Raw genomic sequence first — 23,303 nt, 5'->3', positions numbered from 1 at the left:
TCATCAAAACCTTATAATTCGTTTCTTGCGTCTTTGAACAAATGGAAGACTTGAGAGACAGGTGTATCATCCTGTGGACCTGCTCTGCATCAAAAGTACGTTGGAGATCTACGCCCCACTTCTCAATGCAAGTCAGTTCAGGTTGGACCGGGGGTGTATTAAGAAGGGTATATGCCCCAGATAGGGTCCGGGGCAGTGGTTCCCTGCCCGAGCAGTAATCCTCAAATGTAGTGAGTGGTCTACAGTATTGATGTGGGCCATGTAAGGAGTGGAGGAAGTGATGCAGTTGTGCCGCCGGCCAGAAGGGCATGCGGAAGGGACCTGTAGAGTCTGTCAATTCTGTAATAGATGGCCATCTATTTCCTAGGGCAAAATTAGATGCGGCTGTAATGTCGGACTCCCGTAGGGTCCGGAAGTGTATGGATGTCATGCCCGGGGGGAATTTAGGGTTGCCTAGAATGGGCGTTAGGGGTGAGGTCGTGGACGTCTGCCGTACACTCAACACTGCCTGCCTGCTTTTTCTCAGTGAGTTTCCTATTAAAGGGTGTGATTTTAAGGACTGTGGCAAGTCTTCCCAACACCATAGTGCTCTATTCAAGGGGACAGGGGATTGTTCCTGTTCGATCTGCGCCCACAGTTTTAGATCACCATGACGCTGCCAGTCAATGACCCTTCCCAGATGTACTGCTAAGTAGTATCTCCTCACATCTGGGATCGCAAGCCCGCCGTAGTGTTTTGGTCAGAAGCAGTTTATATTTATTAACACTTCATTTCAAGTGTATCACAGTGCTTGCTTATAATAGACTTGCTATGCCATCTTAATTTTTCAAATTATATTTTATATCTGATCTCCAACCTTCCTTTCAGTCTTTCACATTCTGGACTAATTTTGAAAAACCTACAGATTTGGCCACAGATAAGCCTAGTACACAGGGTCCTGTGTGTCTTTGGCAGGTCCAAATTCAGGCAAAAATTCGGGACTGATTTGTCCCTAATATGGAGAACAGGGACCTACCGGACCCTTGCTGTGAGCCATAACCGCACTAAGTATGATCTTAGAAAAGTCTTTAAATAGTTAAATCTAAATTCAAGCCTCACATCTATGTATCTCCACAAAGTCCTGTACCCCCATATGCAATAATTTGTGACCGATTTATGGAATAAAATAAAAAAAACGTTCTCTCTTGCTTTCTGCCCACTGCAGGGCTCTGTGCTGGCAGAGCTGAGTAACAGCCACGTGCCTTTTTTTCCCCTTCCTCGTATTTTTCCCCTCACTCTATCACTTTTTTTATTTTTTTATTTTTTATTGTTTTTATTTTGATAAAAACCAAAAAATTGCTGTATGGAGTAGAGGTACCAATGATTAAGTAACACATTTGTTGTTCCAGATATCTATACAATGTGTGGTAGTATGGTACCCCACCAGCGGAAGGATGCAGGGTTCTCAACCAGGCAGGTTGAGGGGCTCCAGGGAAGTTGTTTGTTTGAGAGGAAACTGGCTTTTCAGTTTCCTCATTGTTTTCAAAAATCCAGTTTGGGACCTGGAGCCCGGAGATTCCATAGTGTTATGGGTGGGACGGAATCTCCAATCCTGGGACCGGGTTTTGGGAACAGCCAGAAGTCTGGCTGGATGATTGAACAGGTGGGTCCTGGGCTTATAACAGAGCCAAGACCATGGTTCTGGGCTCCACCCTCCCGAGGAGTCCAGGCAAGCAAGGGAGAAGCATGCATGTCTGCATGGTATAATCAGAGGGCCCAAAGCTGTGGGCTGAGCAGCAAAGAAGAGAAAAAGAGGTACAGTAGTTGTACGACATCCCTGTTATAGGGATAGAGAGGGCTGAAGTGTAAGCCTGAACGGCGGTATTGCTGAGGAGAGCCAGGTGGCTTGGCATTTTTCATTTTTTTTTATTACGCTGTTGCTGTGGAAAGCTGAAACCCCTGTGTGGGAAACCCATCTGTTGTTGGACTTGTTTTCTTTTACTTTTAATAAAAGTGGGCCAACAAGCCCTTAAATGGTATAACTGGCGTGGACTCTGCTCACTGGTGTGCTCTACACAGGCTAAATAACCGCCAAATATCACAAATGCTTGAACTGTTTCTATTTGTCTTGAAAGAGCTAAATTGCCTTATTATATTTCTTTTGTTCTTCTTGTACTTGTGTTTGAAATGGCAATAAAAAATTAATTAAGAAAAAAAAAAAAGTAGCCACACCCCTCAGTACAAGTGTCCTCGCACAGTCTTGTATTATATGCACTGGGCCTAATGCTGGTGACTATTAAGCTGCACAGTCATATTTAGACACAGCAACCGCTGGGACAGGAAACTGGAGGTAAGGTTAATAACATAAAGGTTGTTTATACCATGTGCCTCTGATTGCTTAGCTACTTCTGTTACTTCAAATGTGCTTGAAGCCCAACTCACTGGACTGCATGATGTGAATTGCACAAAATTTAAAAAAAAAGTGATTTTAACCACTTCAGTACCGGGCACAGCTGATCACGTGGCAAAGAGCCTCCGTCAGAGGCTCTTTACCGAGATCAGTGTTGCGGTGTGTCAGACTGACACACAGCACCAACGATCGCCACGCTGTGCACCGGCTTGTTATCCTGATCACGTCATATGACGTCTGGTCAGGATAACACAACCACTTTGCGCACATCATATTGCTATATGGCGGGCGGGAAGTGGTTAAATGCAACTCCGAACCTCCTCTTCTCGGTCCCTTGCCGGCGCTTCTGGTGCCCCCCATAGAAACCCGCTTCCTATGGTTGCACTCATGTGAGCTCCTTCCTTAGCCACGCTACCTGTGTCTATAGACATAGACAACAGGGCTTGACCCTGTGACCCTGGCTGACCTTGACTGACAGCAGGGGAAGACAATGGCTCCTGCTGCCTCAGCAAAGCCTGTGAGACCAGAAAGTGAGGGGACAGTGCTGATCAACGAGGGCCCAGTAAGTATAAGGGTGGGGGTGCATACTAATACCTAAACAATTTTTGCCTTAATGCAAGAAGTACATTAAGTTAAAAAATGTTTAGGCTTTATAACCACTTAAAACTGCAATAGTTTAAAATAAGGTATGTAGATGTTCCAGTTTCAGCCTATGGGAAACATCTGAGTGTTTTATTTTTTTTATTTTTAATCTGATATAAGCAACTGGATATTCAATAATAAAAAAAAAGGAAATAAAAGAGACAGTATTTGGAGAGGAATGGGCAGCAGCCAGTCAGAACAGTTGTTACACTTACCACTGAATGTAGTCATGATTCTCCTCTAGGATGTCATACTGATCCTTCCAATTCCTAAGCAGGTCCTCTATGTACAAACCTGAGTGTGAAACAAATCAAAAGTAATTCAAGCGTGAATGAAAAATGATGATGCTGTCCCAAAGCAACCAATTAGACCATAGCTGTCATTTCTAGTGGAGCTCAGAGATTGAAAGCAATATGATTGGCTGATATGGGAAGCACCTGACTACAAAAATGAGCCACATTGACCTTTCCTGTCCCCTCTCCTGAGATATGTTTGGTATTTGCCCACACCTAGGGGCAGCCTGGTATGAAACATTTCCAACTATTATCTTATTAATATTATTTTTATAAACAAAAAAGGGACAATATGTATCCGTAAGCAAGGAGCCCCTGCTGAGGAAATGTAATCTTATGCTGCGTACAAATGGATCGGAATTTTGGTCGGAAAAAGCTCTGATGGTTTTTCCAACAGGATTTCGCTCAAGCTGTCTTGCATACACACGATCACACCAAATTCCGACCGTCAAGAACATGGTGACGTACAACACGTACGGCGAGACTAGAAAAAGTAAGTTCAAGAGCCAGTAGCCAATAACTTCTGCCTCATAGTTGAATCTAAGCATGCGTGAGTTTTTGCGTGTCGGAATTGCATACACACGAAGGCATTTTTCGGATAGGAACTTTTTCCTACCGAAAAATTGAGAACCTGCTCTCAATCTTTTGCTGCCCGAAATTCGGCCAGCAAAAGTCCGATGGAGCATACACACGATCGCATTTTTCGACCAAAAGCTCTCATCGTCTTTTGCTGGTCGAATTTCCAGTCGTGTGTATGCGGCATTACTTCCTGTTCTGGTGGTTACACAGGAAGTGAGGAAATTTGTACAATGGACACACGGACGGTGACAAAGTCTTTGCAGGATTTCTCACCCTCTCCTCTTAAAAAACAATGTTTTTCCAGCATCCATGCCACGTTTAGGTTGGGATCACATTGATACGAATTGGATGAGGGTTAAGCCGCATCCAATTCGCATGACAGGAGACTGTGATCGGCTCTCATAGTATGCATAGTAGCCCATTATGCTTTAACTTTGCAGGGAAACAAAAAGGAAGTAACCCCCATCAGGGTTTACTTCCTCTTTAAGGTTTGAACATGCGCTACAGACACAAATTTAGCCTTTGTCATATATAACGTTTTGATAAACAAAAGCAAGTTTCATAAACAAACAAAAAGTACAATATCAAAATATAAAAAAAAAAAAGAAAAACGACAAACTCTGTAATGCCATTGCACATATTACCTGAATATATTACCAACATTAAATATTAAGAAAAAAAAATAAGAAAAGCCTTTTTCTTAATTTTTTTTTCTTCTTTTAGCAGCTTAGTAGATGCCCCCTACATATTCTTGTTTGGTAGCGCAGTGTTCATTTTGTGGTCAAATTTCAATTTAGTTTTAGTCATAGTCTTTTGACTAAAATGCCATTTTAGTCATATTTTAGTCATCTCATTTGTGTTAGTTTTAATTGTATTTTAGTCCACTAAAATAGTATAAATTTAGTCAACAAAATTAACACCGGGGCTCACTTTCTATTTCAGTGAAAGGTACAGGAACAGGGAGGTTCCCCCCCACTCTTTCCCAAACTAAAACATTTTGACACACAATATAATATAACAGTACACAACACGCTGAAAAAAATTTGTTAAAAAGCCATTAAAAAAAACTTTATTTCTGCAATGCACCAAAATATAAACAGTCTATAAAGTGATCTCCCGCTCAGTACTAACCATTTGGCCTGAATTTCATCTGGTTTTTGTAAAACATCAGATTGGGCATCTCATCCTGCATGAAAAGAGCAGAAAGGACATTTAATAACTGAAAAATAGCACTAAAAACTTGTATGAAATAAAACACAGGAATCTAAGTGTCTGCACTTCTCCTGAGATAAAGAAAATAACTTTTAAAAGCTAATAATCCCATTGGTCTAACTTACAATACCAAATTTGCAGATGTAGCCCTCTGGCTTCTTACCTTTTTTTGCTGACTCTTATCGCAGTAATAAACCAAAAATTTCGTATAGTATTACAGCTTACCAATTATTAGATGTGGTGGCTGCATTCGTTTTTTTTTTTTTTAGGCTTTTCCCCCTATATTTGCACCTGTGATCTGGCCAGTAATACACCTCCTATATCAGAGTGCCCCATTTTGAATGGAGGAGGACCAGGGGGGCACAGCGGAATAGCAACATTGTCAGTCTGGGGGGGAGGGGGGTGTAATGCCCCATACACACAGTCGGACATTCCGACCACAAAATCCGTCGGATTTTTTCCAACAGATTTTGGCCAAAACTTGTCTTGCATACACACGGTCGGACAAAGTTGTCGGAAAATCCAATCGTTCGGAACAAGGTGACGTTCATTACGTACGACTGGACTACGTAGAGGGCAGTAGCCAATAGCTTTCATCTCGTAATTTATTCTGAGCATGCATGGTACTTTGTCCGTTGGAATTCTGTACAAATGATCAGAAAAAGTCTGATTGGATTTCGTTGTCGGAAAATTTTGGATCCAGCTCTCAAACTTTTTCCGGCAGAATTTTCCGACGGGAAAAAAGTCCGATAGTGCCCACACACGATCAGATTTTCCGACAACATAATCCGATCGCACATTTTCCGTCGGAAATTCCGACCGTGTGTACAGGGCATAAGATGTACTAGCAGATTACATACACTGAAGCCAAACTCCAGCTCACACTTTATAATCAATTACAGCAAATAATGGGATAAAGGCTTTACATGAATAAACAAAAGCTGATCATTGTTAGCTCCCCTGTCAGTGGTAAAGGGATTGTCTTATCTGTAACTGATACATTCTGCTGGAGAGCTTGTTCTGTTGAAAAACAAGAGACTTACTGGCCAGATCACCAGGTTAAAATAGAAGACAGCCTAAAAAAGGAAAACTAATGCACATCTAAGAATTGGTAAACTGTAATTTATTAAATATTTGCTTTTGGCTTTAACGTTGCTTTAAAAACTGTTAAAGATGATAAAAGAGCTGCCTTATTCACATGGATTCTTCATGGGTAATTAAAAGTATTAATTCAATGGGTTTCCTCCGGGTACTCCGGCTTCCTCCCACAATCCAAAGGCATGCTTGGTAGGTTATCCCTTTCATGCCTAAAGGGTAAAACAAATCCAAATGAGTCACCTGATCGCTGTGGTAGCCTCTGATTGGCTACATGTCAAAATTGTGCGTAATCACGATTTTGACATGTAGCCAATCAGAGGCTACCACAGCGATCAGGTGACTCAGAATTGGGAGATCCGGGTCCCAATCATTAGTACAGGGCCCCGGGGCTCTTGGTGAAACCCCAGTCTCTGTGCTGGGAGTGCACTGCGCAGTGCGCTCCCAGCACAAAGGGAGATTAATTGGCTCCTGTCTAAATTGGTCCTACTATGTGAATGTATGAATGTGAGTTAGGGATCTTAGATTGTAAGCTCCTTGGGGGCAAGGACTGATGTGAATGTGCAATATATGTGTAAAGCGGTGCATAAATTGAGGGTGCTATATAAGTACCTGTAATAAATAAATAAAATGCTAGAATGTAATCAGATAGTATTAAAGGGGTTGTAAACCCACAAGGGTGCATTCTCTGCATTAAGGTGAAAAAACCTCCTTTAGTGTAGCAGCCCCCCCAGTGCCCCTGTTTTACTTACATGAACCCTGTCTTTCCCACGCTGGGAACAAGCACACCAGCTCCTGCCGGTGTCTTGTGTCCTGATTGGATAGATTGATAGGAGAGCAGCCATTGGCTCGCGTTGCTGTCAATCAAATCCAATGACGCAGGAGCTGGGGGCATGGCCGGGTCCTGCTGTCTGTGTCAATAGACGCAGCAGCAGGACATGGGAGTGTGCCCCCAGGGAGAGCGCTTCTCTGGCGGAGCACTTGAGAAGAGGAGGAGCCAAGAGCGCTGCTGGGGGACCCCAGAAGAGGAGGATTATGGCCACTCTGTGCAAAACCAACTGCACAGAGGAGGTAAGTAGGACATGTTATTTTTAATTTTTTATTATTTACCTTTAGATATCCCTTAGGTACCGTATTTATCTGCGTATAACAGGCACATTCATTTTAAGAGGGAAGTTCCAGGAAAAAAACTTACATTTTAAATAGGGAACTTTGAAGCAAAATAAGGGTCAGTGCCCATCTGCAGCCTCACCATTGGCATCAATGCAGCCTGATCGATGCCCATCTGCAGCCTCACCATTGCCATCAATGCAGCCTCATCAGTCCACATCAATGCAGCTTCACCATTGCCTTCAATGCAGCCTGATCGATGCCCATCTGCAGCCTCACCATTGCCATCAATGCAGTCTCATCAGTCCACATCAATGCAGCTTCACCATTGCCTTCAATGCAGCCTGATCGATGCCCATCTGCAGCCTAAAAGGGACAGGGAGGGGGGCAAGCCTAATGCTGCGTACACACAAACTGACTTTTTGACGGACATGGTCCGGCGGACAATCCGACGGACTTTGCAGCTGAGGTCCGCCGGACTTTCAAACGAACGGACACACACGATCACTCCAAAAGTCAGACGGATTCGAACGTGATGACGCAGAATAAAGAAGTTCATAGCCAGTAGCCAATAGCTGCCCTAGCGTCGGTTTTAGTCTGTTGGACTAGCACACAGATGAAACAGATTGTCCGCTAAAAGCCGAGTCCGGCGGACAAATTTGAAGCCAGTCTTATTTCTAGGTCCGCCGGACTTTTGGGAAGAAAAAGTCCACTGGAGCCCACACACAATCGAATTGTCGACGGACTTTGGTCCGCCGGAAAGTCCGATCGTGTGTACGTGGCATAACTCGACTTTAAACATATTTTACATTCAATTCGCAGCTGTCCCCTGCAGTACCTCTTTTTTGCCACAAGATGCCACCAGTCTTTTGGGTTGAATAACATCCATCATCACTCAACCCACTTCCTGTGAGCCCAGGCCATCCTGGAAATGCTCCACTGGGCTCACAATATTTCTGGAGAGTACAGAATTTAAACATTATGTTACGATTGATCGCTGTGCTGTATAGGAATAGGCACAACTCCCCCACTGTCCTTGAGGGAGAAGGTGGGGGCTTCAATGGAGGCTGGGAGTAAAAACATGGAGCTGGGCTTAAACTGTTCAGCTACCAGCCACTGCAATATAAAAAGGAAGGTTTTGACTACAGAAAATAATGTTTTTCTAAATGAAACCAACTGGTCGTTTATTGCAAAGTCATGAGAAGCGAAATAAAAATGAATGTTTTGTTTTAACTTAACAGGTCTAGACCCATACCCATCAATCCGGGGAGAAGATTCATATAAGCTTACCGGGCTACTCTGGTAATTGGAACCTAAAGGCTGGAATCTGTGTCTGTAGCCCTGCATATTCCGTGCAGCGTCAGAAAACATATACTATAAAGAAGAGAAAGAACACTTAAAGGGGTTACTTTGCAATCAGTCTTTGATGTAATCATGCATATTAAAGTGGTTGTAAACCTCAGACATGAAATATGAACAAAGCATATCCCTCTATAGTGTGCACTTGTCTCAATCCAGAGCACTAAAGTGCAATTTCTGTCTGCTGCCGCATTCCTCTGCTATCTGACTTCATTTCTGACAAGATTTCCTGACACCAAGAGAAAAAAGGTGACAGAGGAGGGACCTCGCAGCTGATTGACCGTCTTAGCTCTGTTTCTGTGTGTGTCTCTTCCCTCCAATGAGCTCTCACAGAGCACAGAAAAGTTCAGCTCCCCCCCCCCCCCCCTCCCTTTTTTTTTTCTGAACTCTCAGCACTTTGAAGGGCTGTAGGAAAGAGAAGACTGCACACTAGCCACTTCCGCCCCGGAAGGTTTTACCCTCTTCCTGACCAGGCCATTTTTAGCTATACGGCACTGAGTTACTTTAACTGACAATTGCGCGGTCGTGCGACACTGTACCCAGATAAAATCAATGTCCTTTTTTTCCCACAAATAGAGCTTTCTTTTGTGGTATTTGATCACCTATGCGTTTTTTGTTTTTTTTGCGCTATAAACAAAAAAAGAGCGACAATTAAAAAAACAAAATAATTTTTTACTTTCTGCTAAAAAACACAATAAAAAAATGTAAAAATGTAATTTCTTCATCAATTTAGGCCAATAAGTATTCTGCTACATATTTTTGGTTAAAAAAAATCCCAATAAGTGTATATTGATTGGTTTGTGCAAAAGTTATCGTGTTTATTATCTATGGGATAGATTTATAGAATTTATTATTATTATTTTTTTTACTAGTAATAGCAGCGATCCATGATTTTTAGCAGGACTGTGACATTGCAGCGGACAAATCTGACACTAAGTGACACTTTTTGGGGACCAGTGACACCAATACAGTGATCAGTACAAAAAATATGCACTGTCCCTGTACTAATGACGCTGGCAGGAAAGGGGTTAACATCAGGGGCGAATAAATGGTTAAATGCTTTCCCTGGGAGTGCTTGCTAACTGTGTGGGGGGGTTGCTCTGACTGGGGGAATACAGGAATCTGTGTTCCTGCTTAGGAGAAACACAGGATCTCCATCTTCTCCCCTCTCAACGGCGATCTGCCATATTTACATTACATTTACATAAACAGATTTGCCATTCTGCTTTGCTCAGGAACGATCATGGGTGGCCCAATTTCCGATGGACCAGCTGATTGGCTTCCCCTCTGTCCAATCAGTGCACGATCAAATCTCCGGCAGGGCGTTCGCCCCCTAGCGCCTATTGCATGAAATGGCATAGGTGCTTTTGTGCAATAAAGCCACTTTGCCACAGTACAAGTACGTTACTCAGCCGGCAAGTGGTTAAACAGGTACAACTTATGTAGGGAAATTTGTTTCATCTCTCTGTATCACCTGAGGCCATTCACTTCACTGGGTATATGGAAGGTTTACAGCCGCTTTAGTTGTAAAGGCAGGTTTTTTATCTTAATGCATTCTATGCATTAAGATAAAAAACCTTCTGTGTGTAGCAGCCCCCCTGATTAGTTACCTGAGCCTCATCTCTCTCCAGCGATGTCCACGAGTGTCTTAGCCGCCCAGGACTCTCCTCCTGATTGGCTGAGACACAGTAGCGGCACCATTGGCTCCCGCAGCTGTCCATCAAAGTCAGTTAGCCAATCAGGGGAGAGAGGGGGCGGGACTGGGGCTCCATGTCAGAATGGACACACAGAGCTGTGACTCGGCTCGGATGCCCCCATAGCAAGCTGCTTGCTGTGGGAGCACTCGATAGGAGGGAGGGGCCAGGAGCAGCGAAGAGGAATCCTCCTCGGTGGGCAATCGGGAGTCTTCTCTTTTCAGCCAATCAGAAAATGGGTCTCACACCCGCTTCTGATTGGCCAAATTAAGGATCAGTGTTTTAACAGTGAATATTCATTATGGGTGGGCTTCGTTTGTATTCTCTAAGACCCGAGCCCACCCTATTTATAAAGAGGGATTCCACCAAAAAAAAAATATTAAAAGCCAGCAGCTATAAATACTACAGCTGCTGACTTTTAATAAATGGACACTCACCTGTCCCGGGTTCCAGCGATGCCGGCAGCCGAGGCCGATCGATCGCTCGGCTCACGGCTGCTGCAGTCACCATTCTAGGTGAGGGAATCAGGAAGTGAAGCGAATCGGCTTCACTTCCCGGTTCCCTACTGCGCATGCGCGACCCGCGCCATAGGAATTCTCCGCGCTGTCACTGGGACCCGTGTGTGTCCCAGCAGACAGGGCAGGAAATGGCGTAGACTCCCACGGGAGTCTATGCCCGGAAGTGGGTGAAAATACCTGTCTTTGACAGGTATCTCCACCCCCCTCCCCCCTGAAAGGTGTCAATTGTGACACCGGAGGGGGGGAGGGATCCGATCAGCAGAGGTTCCACTTTAGGGTGGAATCCCGCTTTAAGCCTATTAGAGGCTCTGGCTCTAATCACGGGCTTAACCCCCCCTCCCCCCGCCTCTGCAATTCATGACGTGTGAATAGGGGTGGCCACTGCGGCTGTGGATAGATTAATCTATCCATTGGGTGGTGTGGAGAGAGGCTGCGGTGCCCAGGCTCCCCTAATGGATGGGCTACCACTGGTGCTGAAAAGGGATGGAGCCCATTCCGGCTCCTGCAAAGTTTCAAAGAAGGAAAGGGTGACCTCCTGGAAGTCTCACATCTATGGTGTCTTGCTACGATGAATGGAGTGGCCATCTCAGCCTGGACTCCGACCCGGATACGCTACTAACGCGTTTCACTCTGCACCCCCGGAGCTTAGTCATGGGGAACAAGTCTTGTGTACAAGAAATGGGGAGTGTGTTTCTCACTGGAAGGGGAAGGTACAGGCAGCGAGAAAAAATACATTATCGCAAGTTCTATCCATTTTCAATTACTTGCTCGATATTCAATTACCTGGTATTGTTTAGGCTTTCTTTCTTTTGGGTTTCTGGGTACCTCTTGTGCCTGTAAAGGAGGGATGTAAAGGAACATATTAAAGAGGAACTGAAGTCTGCTCACATAACTTGTAATATTTTTTTTTTTTGCCAATCTGAAGCTTCCCTCCTTCCACTTTGCATATTATTTTATATATACTGTGATTCTGTACTTGCCAAATATGCTGCAGAAATCTCCCTCCAAATCTCGCTGCATCCATTTTAACTGTGGGCAGCTGAAGCTGCTGCCTGTTCATTTCCTGGATTTACACAGACACACAGAGGCACACCTCCAGCTCTGCAGCTCTCATTGGCCCTCTTATGACTCATCCCCCCCCCCCCCCCTTCCTGACAAACTCTCAGGAGAGTGAGAGAGAGAGCTGATGTCATAAGCCTAGGCTAATGACCAGATATGAAACAGGAAGTGGGCTGTATAAGGGATTTACTGGCAGAAAAAAAAATGTTTTACTATCCAAAGTTAAAACAACAAGGGCAGAAGATTTAATAGATGTAAAGATGATGAAAAAATTACTGAAGGTCCGATTTAATGACAATAACAGCACCAGAAGGGTCAGATCACAAACACTTATGTTATAGTTCTGGGGGATAGGTTCAGGTAATCTCATACTGGGCTTCCGGGAGGAGTCTAAAGCAGTGTTAAACCCAAAAGCAAACATTCATTATATTGCAGGTTACAAGTTACAAGTGATCGCTGGCCATACACTATACAATTTTCTTATTCAGCTTCCTTTAGATTTCCTTTCAACCGGGGCTTTTTTTCTCAGAGAATAGGTTCAGGAACTCCCCTTTTCAAGTCATCCCCCTTGTCTTTGCCCCCTATCCACCTCTGAGCACCGTCCCTTGGTTCCATCCTCTACCCACCTTCCTGTATGGCCCTTTTTAGAGAATACACAACCAAATATCATTTTGTGGTGCTAAGTAATTTGTATAGATTTTATTAATAAGACCCTCCCTTTCAACAATAGACCCCCCCTCCCACGCAACAAAATGACCCTCCAGTAACAAAAGATCCACCCCAGCAACAATAGACCCTCCAGCAGCCAGCAACAATAACCCCCTCTCTCATCAGTAGATCCCTCCCAGCAACAATTGGCCCCCAGCAATGATAGATCCCCCAGCAGCGAGCATCAATAGACCCTCCAGCAGCCAACAATAGACCCTTCCCTCAACAGTAGATTCCTCCCATCAACAATAGATCTCCCAGCCCCCAGCACCCTTTGCCATTACATACATTCAGTGCAGGAGGTGGTGGAACTGCGTTTCCCCACATTCCCACAGAAAAAAAGCCCTGCTTGCAACTATGTAGTACAAGGGCCTGCCTGACTGCATACACATTGAAAGTGTGTATGTCTGACCTCATATTATATGGTTTTGGTATATCTAAAAGAAAATTGTATAATGTATGGCCAGGCTAAGTTTTATTTTTTTAAGCTTTCTTCAATTGTCACCTGGTGATCCAGCCAGTAAGTCTGTTTCTTCAAAAAGCTTTCTTGTAGATGTATCACAGTTACAGAGATGAGAGAAACCATTGACCACTGACAGGGGTGCTTTTGCAATGATCAGCTTTTATTTAGTTATGTAAAACGTTTATCCCAAAAGGGGAAAAAAAACTTTGCTGTAACTGCCTACAAACTGCAGTTTGGTTTCAATTTGTTGATGTCTTTATATGTGGTAGTACATCTAACACAATCCCCCCCCCCCCCCCCCAGACTGACAATGCTGCTGTCCAAATATGCTCCCTGTTCTCCTTCATCCAGGGTGGGGGAGCTCTAATACAGGAGGTGCGTTACTGGCCAGATCACCAGGTGAAAAAAGAGGGGAAAGAGCCAAAAAAAAAGAAAACAAATGCAGCCATCACATCTAATGATTGCTAAGCTGCAATATATTTGATTTTTGGTTTTAATACTGCTTTAACCATTTGCCTACTGGGGACTTTCACCCCCTTCCAGCCCAGGCCAATTTTCAGCTTTCAGCGCTGTTATACTTTGAATGACAATTGAGCGGTCGTGCCACACTGTACACATATGACATTTTTAGAATTTTTTCACACAAATAGAGCTTTATTTTGGTGTTTTTTTTTTTGTTGAACAAAAAAAAAATACCAAACATTTGGAGAACAATAAATAAATAACACTTTCATATTTTGTTATAAAATTTGGTAATTTTCCGTCTTCACTGATGGGCACTGATAGGCTGCACTGATGAGGTGACACTGGTGGGCATTGATGGGTACTGATAGGCAGCACTGGTAGGCAGGAATGATAGGTGACACTGATGAGGATGCACTGATGGGCACTGATTGGCAACACTGGTGGGCACTGATGGGCTCTGATTAGCAGCACTGATGGGCTCTGATTGGCAGCCCTGATGGGCACTGATTAGCAGCACTGGTGGGCACTGATAATCAGGACACTGATAATCATCATCAGTGTAGATGTCCCTTTCAGAGAAGCCAATATATCGGCTCTCTTCTCCCTTCCTCATGCTGTCAGCGTGAGGAAAGGGGCACTGATAACCGGCTTCTATTTACATCCGTGATCAGCTGTGATTGGACACAGTTGATCACGTAGTAAAGAGGTGCTGATTGGCTCTTTACCTCAATCTGTGATCAGCGTGTCCTCTGGACACTCTGATCACAGAGCGCGCTGCCCACTCCTCACAGCATATGACAGCCCTCCAGAGCTAGCTGTCACTCGGCTATAGCAAGGTCAGCAAGTGGTTAGGGTAAATTATTCATTTTAAATGAAAAGCCCAATTTTTTATTTCATTTTGGGGTAAGGAAGGCTTAGAACCCCTGTATGGTGTTTATTGCAGTCTGTATCTCATCTGTTGAGATTTATCGTCTCTATTTTCCTGATGACCCTTGTCATTGGGGCTGAAAGTGAGGGCAAATCTAATATTTTAAGTTGTCACTGTGGTCAAGCATAACGGGGAAAATCTTAGGATGGACTTGTTCTACTGACAACGGTCTTAAGCCAATACACGAGATGAGAAAATCGGACACAAAGTGATTGTATGATAATCTGGTCGGTACTGCAGACATTTCGGGATCTGTTCATGAAACATTATCCGAAGGGACAAACATCAAAAAAAAAAAAAAAAAAATTCCAGGTCATATGGTTTCCATTGAACCCTTTTTCTGCCAGGTCCGTACAATGTACGGGGGGGGGGGGATTCACACACAATCCGGCAGCTGCAGCCGGATTGAAAACTGACAGGCACCCTCTTGCCTGTCAGGTGAAAGTATTCGGGCTGCTGCGCTGCCACCTGATTGCTCACACACACCCCCGCTACCGGTGCCCCCTTCATGTTTTCCGGGCTCTGCTTGCCCATCTGCAGGCTCGAGACCGACATGGAGGGTGCTGGTGGCTGGGGAGAAAGGAGAAGAGCGCACACACCGTCCCTTCTCCCCTTCTAGCTGTAAACCCAGAAAGCGACGTGTATGATGTCACTTCCGGGTTAGCCTCTCGGTGTCCCTTGCTAGCTTAGCTGGGAAGGAAGATATTGCAATGCGATCTGCCCAGAGTCAGAGAGTCAGTGAAGCCCAGAGGAGACATTGGGAAGTCTTTCACACCACACATGTCTCATTAAAGAGAACCTGTCATCTAAAAAACATTGCATAGGATCTGTTGCCAGAAGTGATGTCAGCAAAGCAAATCTTTAAACGGGAACACAGGAGATCATCACTGTGATGTTGACCAAGGTGAAGGCAGAGATCCTCTGGGCTGGATGGCTTAAGTAGACTGGACTGACGAGCAGGATATCATCAACAGCTGAGTAACTGTGAAGAGAGATGGGAGCTGGCAATTAGCTGACAGCTAAGCGGCCACTTCAGAGAAGAAAGGGCTGAGCCCAGCCCTGACAGTACCCCCTTCTCAATAACCCCTCCCCCTCGTAAGGCCCACCAGGCTTAAGGGGAAATCACAGAGGAGGAAAGGGGCATGTACGTCCAAGGATGAAACCCAAGAGCATTCCTCTGGACCGTACCCTTTGCAATGCACCAGGTACTGTATGCGCCCAAGGAACCTACAGGAGTCAACAATGGACTGTACTTCATACTCCTCAGGGTGAGGTCATGGCCCCGAGGTGGTAAAGCGGTTGCAGACCAAAGGTTTTAATACGGAGACATGAAATACATTCGAAATACACATATTAGAAGGAAGGTCTAATGCGTAAGCCACTGGGTTAATCCTGCAAAGAATACAAAAAGGCCCAATAAACCGAGGTCCGAACTTCAGTAAGGGAACACGAATTCGGAGGTTGCGAGATGACAGCCAGACCCTGTCTCCAACCTGGTAGGAAGGCACTGGCAGGCGTCTGCGGTCAGCATGAAGTCTGTACCTATCATTAGCATGATGCAAAGCCTCCTGGACTTGTGCCCAAGTGGAACGAAGACCAAGGAGATGCTCCTCTAATGCAGGAATACTCTGCGGAACAAACAAGTCAGGCAACGTGGAAGATTGGAAACCTTAATTCGCCATAAACGGTGACAATCGGGAAGCAGAATTCAAGGTACTGATGTGAGCCAACTCTACCCACGGTAATAGGTCTGACCAGTTGTTATGCAAGCTAAATTCCCAATTGTGCACAAAAGGCTCAGCAGAACGGGAACATAAACTGACTACTCCTGTCCAAGACAATTACCTTGAGTAGCCCATGTAAGCAAAAGATCTCCTGAGCAAAAATAGAAGCAAGTTCCTTAGAAGTCTGAAACTTCTTAAGTGGAATACAATGACACATCTTTGAGAACTGGCCAACCACCATAAGGATAACTGTGTTGCCCTGGGAGTTGGGTAACTCCACAATGAAATCCATAGACAGGTGGGTCCAGAGCCTCTCTCCATTGGGTATGGGTTGTAGGAGGCCCACTGTGTCGTGGAGTCTTACTCTGAGCACAAGGTGTCGTGGAGTCTTACTCTGAGCACACACGAAACAGGCAGTTACGAAGGCAGTCACATCAGCACGAGGATTAGGCCACCAGAATTGTTGGGAAATGGCTCAAACAAGTTGATTTTTCCCAGGGTGGCAAGCAGCCTTGGGAAAATGGTAAGTCTAGAGCACAGCAGTACGGAGACTCTCTGGGACAAAGCAGCAGTCACAAGGTTTTTGAAGCGGAGCATGGACCTGAGCAGAAAGAATTTTGCCACCCAAAGGAGAAGTGAGACTGGTGTGAACCATAGCCAGAATACGATCAAAAGGAATCACAGGAACCGGAACCGACTCCCACTTGGAAGTGGAGGAAAATTGTCATGACAAGGTGTCAGCCCTTACATTCTTAGTACCGGGTAAGAATGAGACAATGTAACTGAAACTTAACTAGAAAAGAGCCCATTGCGCCCTCTGGGAGAGAGGAGTTTAGCCTCAGACAAGAGTGTGAGATTCTTATGGTCAGTAAGAATGAAAACTGGCAGTGGTACTTTCGAGATGTCTCCATTCTTTCAGGGCTAAAATGACCGCCAACTGCTCTCTGTGACCAATCTCGTAATTGCACTCCGTAGGTGACAATTTCTTGGAAAAGTAGCCGCAAGGATGCATAGCACCCTCAGAGGTAGGACGTTGAGACACAAGGACACCAACATCAGTCTCGGAAGCATCAACCTCAAGGATAAAAGGTAACGCAGGATCAGGATGTGCCAACACAGGAGCAGAAACAAAGGCAGCCTTGAGACTCTCAAAGGCCTTAATGGACTCCAGAGACTAATTCTGTGGGTTACTGTCCTTTTTGGTCATATCAGACAGGGGCTTGACCAGAGATGATAAGTTACGAATAAACTTCCGATAGTAGTTGGCAAAGCCCAGGAAACGCTGTAGAGGACGTAAACCAATGGGTCGGGGGACACTGTAGGACTGCCGAAAATTTCTCTGGGTCCATCGAAAAACCAGCAGTGGAAATGACAGCCCAGGAATTTAACCTGTTCACGATAGAACTCGCACTTCTCCAGTTTACAATAGAGATTGTTCTCTCATAGTTTCTGAAGCACACAACAGGCATCTGTGTGTTGGCTCTCCAGGGACTTGGAAAATATGAGGATATCATTGAGATAAACCACCACACATAACTGCAACAAATTTCAGAGGACAATGTTAATAAATTCCTAGAACACTGCCAGGGCGTTACAAAGGCCAAAAGGCATTACAAGGTACTCATAATGGCCTGTTCTGGTATTAAATGCAGTTTTCCACTCGTCGCCCGCCTTAATCCTCACAACATTGTATGTTCCGCTCAAATCAAGCTTCGTGAAAACCGTTGCTCCCTTGAGGTGGTCAAAAAACTCCATAATCAACAGAATCGGATAGGCATTCTTAATCGTGAAACGATTGAGATGCCTATAATCAATACAAGGTCTCAGTTCACAACTCTTATTCTTCACAAAGAAGAAGCAAGCACCGGCAGGAGATGAGGATTTGCATATAAAACCTTTGACAAAGTGTGTCTGCAACATACTCCTCCATGGCCTTATCCTCCAAGACCGACAAAGGATAAACCTGGCCACGAGGGGGTATGGCACCGGGCTGAGGGTCAGTTGCGCAATCATATGGTCGGTGTGGAGGCAAACTACCAATTTGACCTTTGTCAAAGACATCACTAAAATCGTGGTACTCCTCCGGCAGGGAGGAGAGTGAAGAGGAGCAAAGAACCTTGGCTACCTTCTGTAAGCATGTCTCACCTCATTATGGTGACCAGGAGAGAACCTCAGCATGGAGCCAATCAACAGAGGGGTTGTGCCTCTGTGACCAAGGATAACCAATAACCAGTGGAAACTTAAGTGAGGAAATAACTAGGAATTGGATTATCTCATGATGAAGAGCCCCAACGGCCATGGACAACGGAACCATCTCATGAGTCACATGGGCAGGCTGTAGAGGTCTCCTGTCAAGAGCTTCAATGGCAAATGGAGTGTCACACAGCTGCAGCGGAATTGAGTGCTTTGATACAAAGGCAGCATCAATGAACAGGCCTGCAGTCCCAGAGCCTATATCTCGACGGATGACTCAGCCCAAGAAAGGGTAACCGAAACCAGGGGCTTATCCTTCTGGATAACTGGGGATGAAACAATGCCACCTAAGGTCTGTCTTTTGACAGGACCTCAAGGTTCAGGCGTTCCCTGAATGGGTAGGACAAGACTTCAAAAAGTGACCTGCCTGGCCACAATAAAGGCACAATCTCTCCCAACTGCTAAAGGTTCTCTCATCTGCAGAGAGATGCGTGAAACTCATCTTCACTGACAGCACTGATGGGCACTGATAGGCAGCACTGGTAGGCACTGATGGGCTCTGACTGTCTGTTTTCATCTGATCCTATTTGATCCGATTCTCCAGACTGATGGAAAATAGGGTTTCCATCCTTCTGGATTTCACTGACAGGATCAGATATTGGCAGGTATGTCACCACTGACATCCGCTGTTCAATAGGGGTGAATGGAGTGTCTGTTCATGTCCACCTGAAAAACTGGCAGGCGGACCTGATATAAAAACCTGTGTGAAAGGGCCCTTTGAGGTGTGCTCACTTTTGTTGCCAGCGGTTTAGACATTAATGGCTGTGTGTTGAGTTATTTTGAGGGGACAGCAAATTTACACTGTTATACAAGCTGTACACTCACTACTTTACATTGTAGCAAAGTGTCATTTCTTCAGTGTTGTCACATGAAAAGATATAATAAAATATTAACAAAAATATTACCGGGCATCACTAAACGGCGGACCGCGGGCCACGTCCGGAAAGAGGCACTCTTCTGCCGGGCCCGCCACGATCCTGCCATTTAGGAGCCGACTCTCCCCCTCAGCAGTCGCCAAACCTGACATCCCCACACGCTGCTATTGGCATCGAGAGGCAAGACTATTCTGGATGAGGGCGGCGCTGTAAAGTTAACTTTTCAAGTTAAGCAGCAGGCAATTGGGCTGCTAGGTGTTCCTAGCGACCAATCACAAGCTGATTAACAGGAAAAGTTCTGCGGTTCCTGTGCTCCATTCAGAACTGTCCTGCCTCCTGATGTCAGCTTTAGAGCCTTTTCACACCATGCAGCCTAGAGCGTCAGCGGTAAAGCGGCACTATTTTTAGCCCCGCTTTACCGTCATTTTAGCAGTGCTATTTGGCCGATAGCGGGGCGGTTTTAACCCCCCTGCTAGCGGCCGAAAAGGGGTTAAATATGCCTGCAAAACCCCCCCGGAGCGGCGTTTTGCCGGGGGTATCACAGCGCTGCCCCATTGATTTCAATGGGGAGCAGCAGTGGAGGAGCGGTGTGTTCACCGCTCCTTCACCGCTCCACAGAAGCTGCTGGCAGGACTTTTTCTGACGCCCTGCCAGCACACCGCTCCAGTGTGAAAGCCCTCGAGAGCTATTATTAATCAAACATGGACCTCTACAGGAATACAATTTTACTGATTGGACCTTGGTGGATTTTAATTCAATATCCCTGCTGTATATAACGTTTGGGAGTTCTGAGTAATTTTCTAGCAAAAAAAAATGTGTGACTTTTACGTTACCTTGGGGTAGAGGACTTCTCTGCTACAAACTGAAGACCTCTCTGTTTCTGCGCTGCTGTCATCTTCATCCTCCTCCCAGGTTGAGTCGTAAGAAGCGGAAGAAGCAGAAACACCCATTCTGTGACTTAAAACACATTTAACTTAATATGATAAAGAATTATACAAAATAGCCCTCATTATTCTTTCCAAGTATATATAGTTACATAGTTAGTAAGGTTGAATAAAGACACCAGTCCATCCAGTTCAACCTGAGTGAGCGTGTCTATAAATTATCCCTAATTATTTAAGGTATCTATGTAGAGCTGTCAATTTATGCAGTGCTCCACACATACATCGCACACTCACATCCCAGGGTGACGTCAGGTGTCAAAACACGCAGGGAGGAGCGACGTGCTGAAGTCACTGTGTTCACGCAGGTCCCGGAGTGACAGGCTGCTATCGAGAGCTGGCCAGCTCGTTTATACTGCAATCTCTTATTGTTTTAACTGTACGTGCAATACTTTCTTATTTAAATAAAGTAACCTAGGATTTTGTACTATAGAAGCTTTTATGCCTTTTTGGGGATCAATGGGCAACACGTGCCCCTGAAAGACTACATTCTGTGAAGATGCTGGGATCACCGTTCCATCTCTCAAAAGGCCCGGGCTGGCTGTCATATATCATTTTCACTTGATGTTTTGGATATGTACAGTTTGCGATCATTTTTTAAAAAATTTTTGGTACTTCATTGACCACTCTATAGTCCCGCCCCTTTGAGGGATTTCTCCATTTCCAGCACCAACAACCATGCCAAGTTCAAAGTCACTTACAGTAAATCCCCTTTCTTCCCCATTCTGATGTTCGGTTTGAACTTCAGCGAGTCATCTTCACCGTGTCTAAATGCAATGAGGTGCTGCCATGTGAATGGCTGATTAGCAAATTGCATTACCAGTCAATTTAACAGGTGTACCTAATAAAGTGGCCGGTGAGCGTATATGCACACTGGCTGCGTCTAGGGCAGTGATGGCGAAGCTTGGCACTCCTGATGTTTTGAAACTACATTTCCCATGATGCTCCACTACACTGCAGAGTGCATGAGCATCATGGGAAATGTAGTTCCAAAACATCTGGAGTGCCAAGGTTCGCCATCACTGGTCTAGGGTCTTTTGGAGGCTCTATTCACTCCAAGCCGCTGCATGCCGGACATTGATTTGTACAGAGTACAAATCCGACAGCTGCTGTTGTTCACAAACATTAGGGTGCATTTACTAAAGGCAAATCGACGGTGCACTTTGCAGTTGCTCCAGAGATTAGTAAATGAGCAGAAGCTCTACTGACTTCCATCATCTGATCGTGTGCAAGCAAAAATGCTGTTTTTTTTTTCTTTACATTTTCCTTGCATGTGATTGGGTATTCTTTGCAAAGTGAATTCTTTGCAAAGTTTACCTCAATTACTAAGCTCTGGAGCAGCTGCGAAGTGCACAGTCTATTTGCCTTTTAGTAACGCAACCCCGTTGTGTGCAGGCTGTGTTTAGAACCCCTGGTAAAAATCTAGGGAATTTCGCCAGCAGCCACCCCTTTGCAGCCGTGTGAATGTGATCTTACAGGGGGGAGTCTCAATGTGATTGCACCCACTTCCGGGCATAGACTGCCACGGGAGTCTATGCTTCTTGCTGTCCCGCCGTACTGTCTGCTGGGACACACACAGGTCCCAGAGACAGCGCGGACCATTCCCATTGCGCTGCGCGACTCACGCATGCGCAGTAGGGAACCAGGAAGTGAAGCCGCAACGCTTCACTTCCTGATTCCCTCACCGAGAATGGCGGCGGCAGCAGCCGAGAGCCGATTGATCGATCGGCTTCGGCTGCCGACATCGCTGGACCCTGGGACAGGCGAGTGTCCATTTATTAAAAGACAGCAGCCTTAGTATTTATAGCTGCTGGCTTTTAATAATTTTTTTTTCCAGTGGACTCCCTCTTCAACCCCCCTGGCGGTATTCCCGAGTCTGGCTCGGGGTGGAGATTCTGTACCAAAAGCGGTAACCCCGAGCCAGACTCGGGACCACATCGCTGAATCCAGGAGGACGTTTACTTACCTTCTCCCTTGGATCCAGCGATGTCCCCCCCGCTGTACGAGCGGCTCGTCCTCCGCTCGATTCATCATGGAGCCGATCTCCATTCCCTGCGAGCGTTGCAACGCACGGGGGACGGAGATCGGCGCCAAATTCAAAAAGTGAAACACACAGTATACATACAGTATAATGTAATCTTACAGATTACATTGCTGTATATAATAATTTCACATCCCCTTTGTCCCTAGTGGTCTGCCCAGTGTCCTGCATGCAGTTTTATATTATAAAAACTATTCTTTATGCCTGGAAACTGGAGATTGTCCCTAGCAACCAAAACTGTCACTTTACATCAAAAATGATTTTAGACGAGCTAGAAAACAGCGATAATAAATTGGAATCACTCGCAGAATTGAGGGATAGCGATTTGTGGGGAGATCCGTCATCAAATACTGAAAAGCAATGACAGCGACAATTCTGCAACTGAGCAAATTTCAGTGTTTTTGATTTGATTACATTATTGAATAATTTTTATTATTGTTATATTATTATTTGGTATAATTATTTATAGTTATTTATTATATTATAATTTATGATTTCATTTTTCAAACTTTATCATACCCAGGATGTCTGCTAGACTCTGGTTTAGACAGATTTAAGTGAGTTATTCCTAAGAATTGCAGGACTACAATATAAAACGCCAAATTTTCATGGAAAATAATGGTACTGCTTTCAGCACCTAAAATCCGAAATAATCATACCGCCAGGGAGGTTAAGAAGAGAAAATACAAGCTATCTAATTAATCTTCTTTCAGATACCTTGATAAATAAGGCTTGGATGTAAATATAAATAACACTCAACACCCCTTGATGTTGTGTAGTAGCGGAAGAAGTTCAAGCAGGTGGGAGGAGAGGTAGGCCGAGTCAGAAAAGACCCCCCGGAAGGTAAATAAACTTACCTACAGTCTGGTGACACCCGCAAAAGTTATCAGAAGTTCTCTTACCAAAATACAACTGGCAGGGGCTGACTGAGGTCAGGCGAACGGGGAGGGGTGGA

The 23,303-nt window shown here is 45.0% G+C and overlaps 1 protein-coding gene across 1 annotated transcript in view; it reads right to left on the bottom strand.

The window, feature by feature from the left end:
• Positions 1-23,090, bottom strand: part of LOC143936032 (opioid growth factor receptor-like) — a 31,617-nt gene extending 8,527 nt beyond the window's left edge. Inside the window, exons 1-6 of the mRNA XM_077460313.1 lie at positions 23,066-23,090; positions 20,200-20,323; positions 11,675-11,725; positions 8,611-8,694; positions 5,035-5,089; positions 3,247-3,325 (exon numbers count right to left, since the gene is read on the bottom strand). Coding sequence (XP_077316439.1) covers positions 3,247-3,325; positions 5,035-5,089; positions 8,611-8,694; positions 11,675-11,725; positions 20,200-20,316 — 386 coding nt within the window. The 5' untranslated portion in view covers positions 20,317-20,323; positions 23,066-23,090. The remainder of the gene's footprint in view (positions 1-3,246; positions 3,326-5,034; positions 5,090-8,610; positions 8,695-11,674; positions 11,726-20,199; positions 20,324-23,065) is intronic.
• Positions 23,091-23,303: the final 213 nt, after the last annotated feature.

This window comes from Lithobates pipiens, unplaced genomic scaffold (genome assembly GCF_037356315.1).
Source record: "Lithobates pipiens isolate NorthernLeopardFrog02 unplaced genomic scaffold, aLitPip1_a1.2 Scaffold_28, whole genome shotgun sequence".
Taxonomy (NCBI): domain Eukaryota; kingdom Metazoa; phylum Chordata; class Amphibia; order Anura; family Ranidae; genus Lithobates; species Lithobates pipiens.
This window is presented reverse-complemented; position numbering and strand designations above follow the sequence as displayed.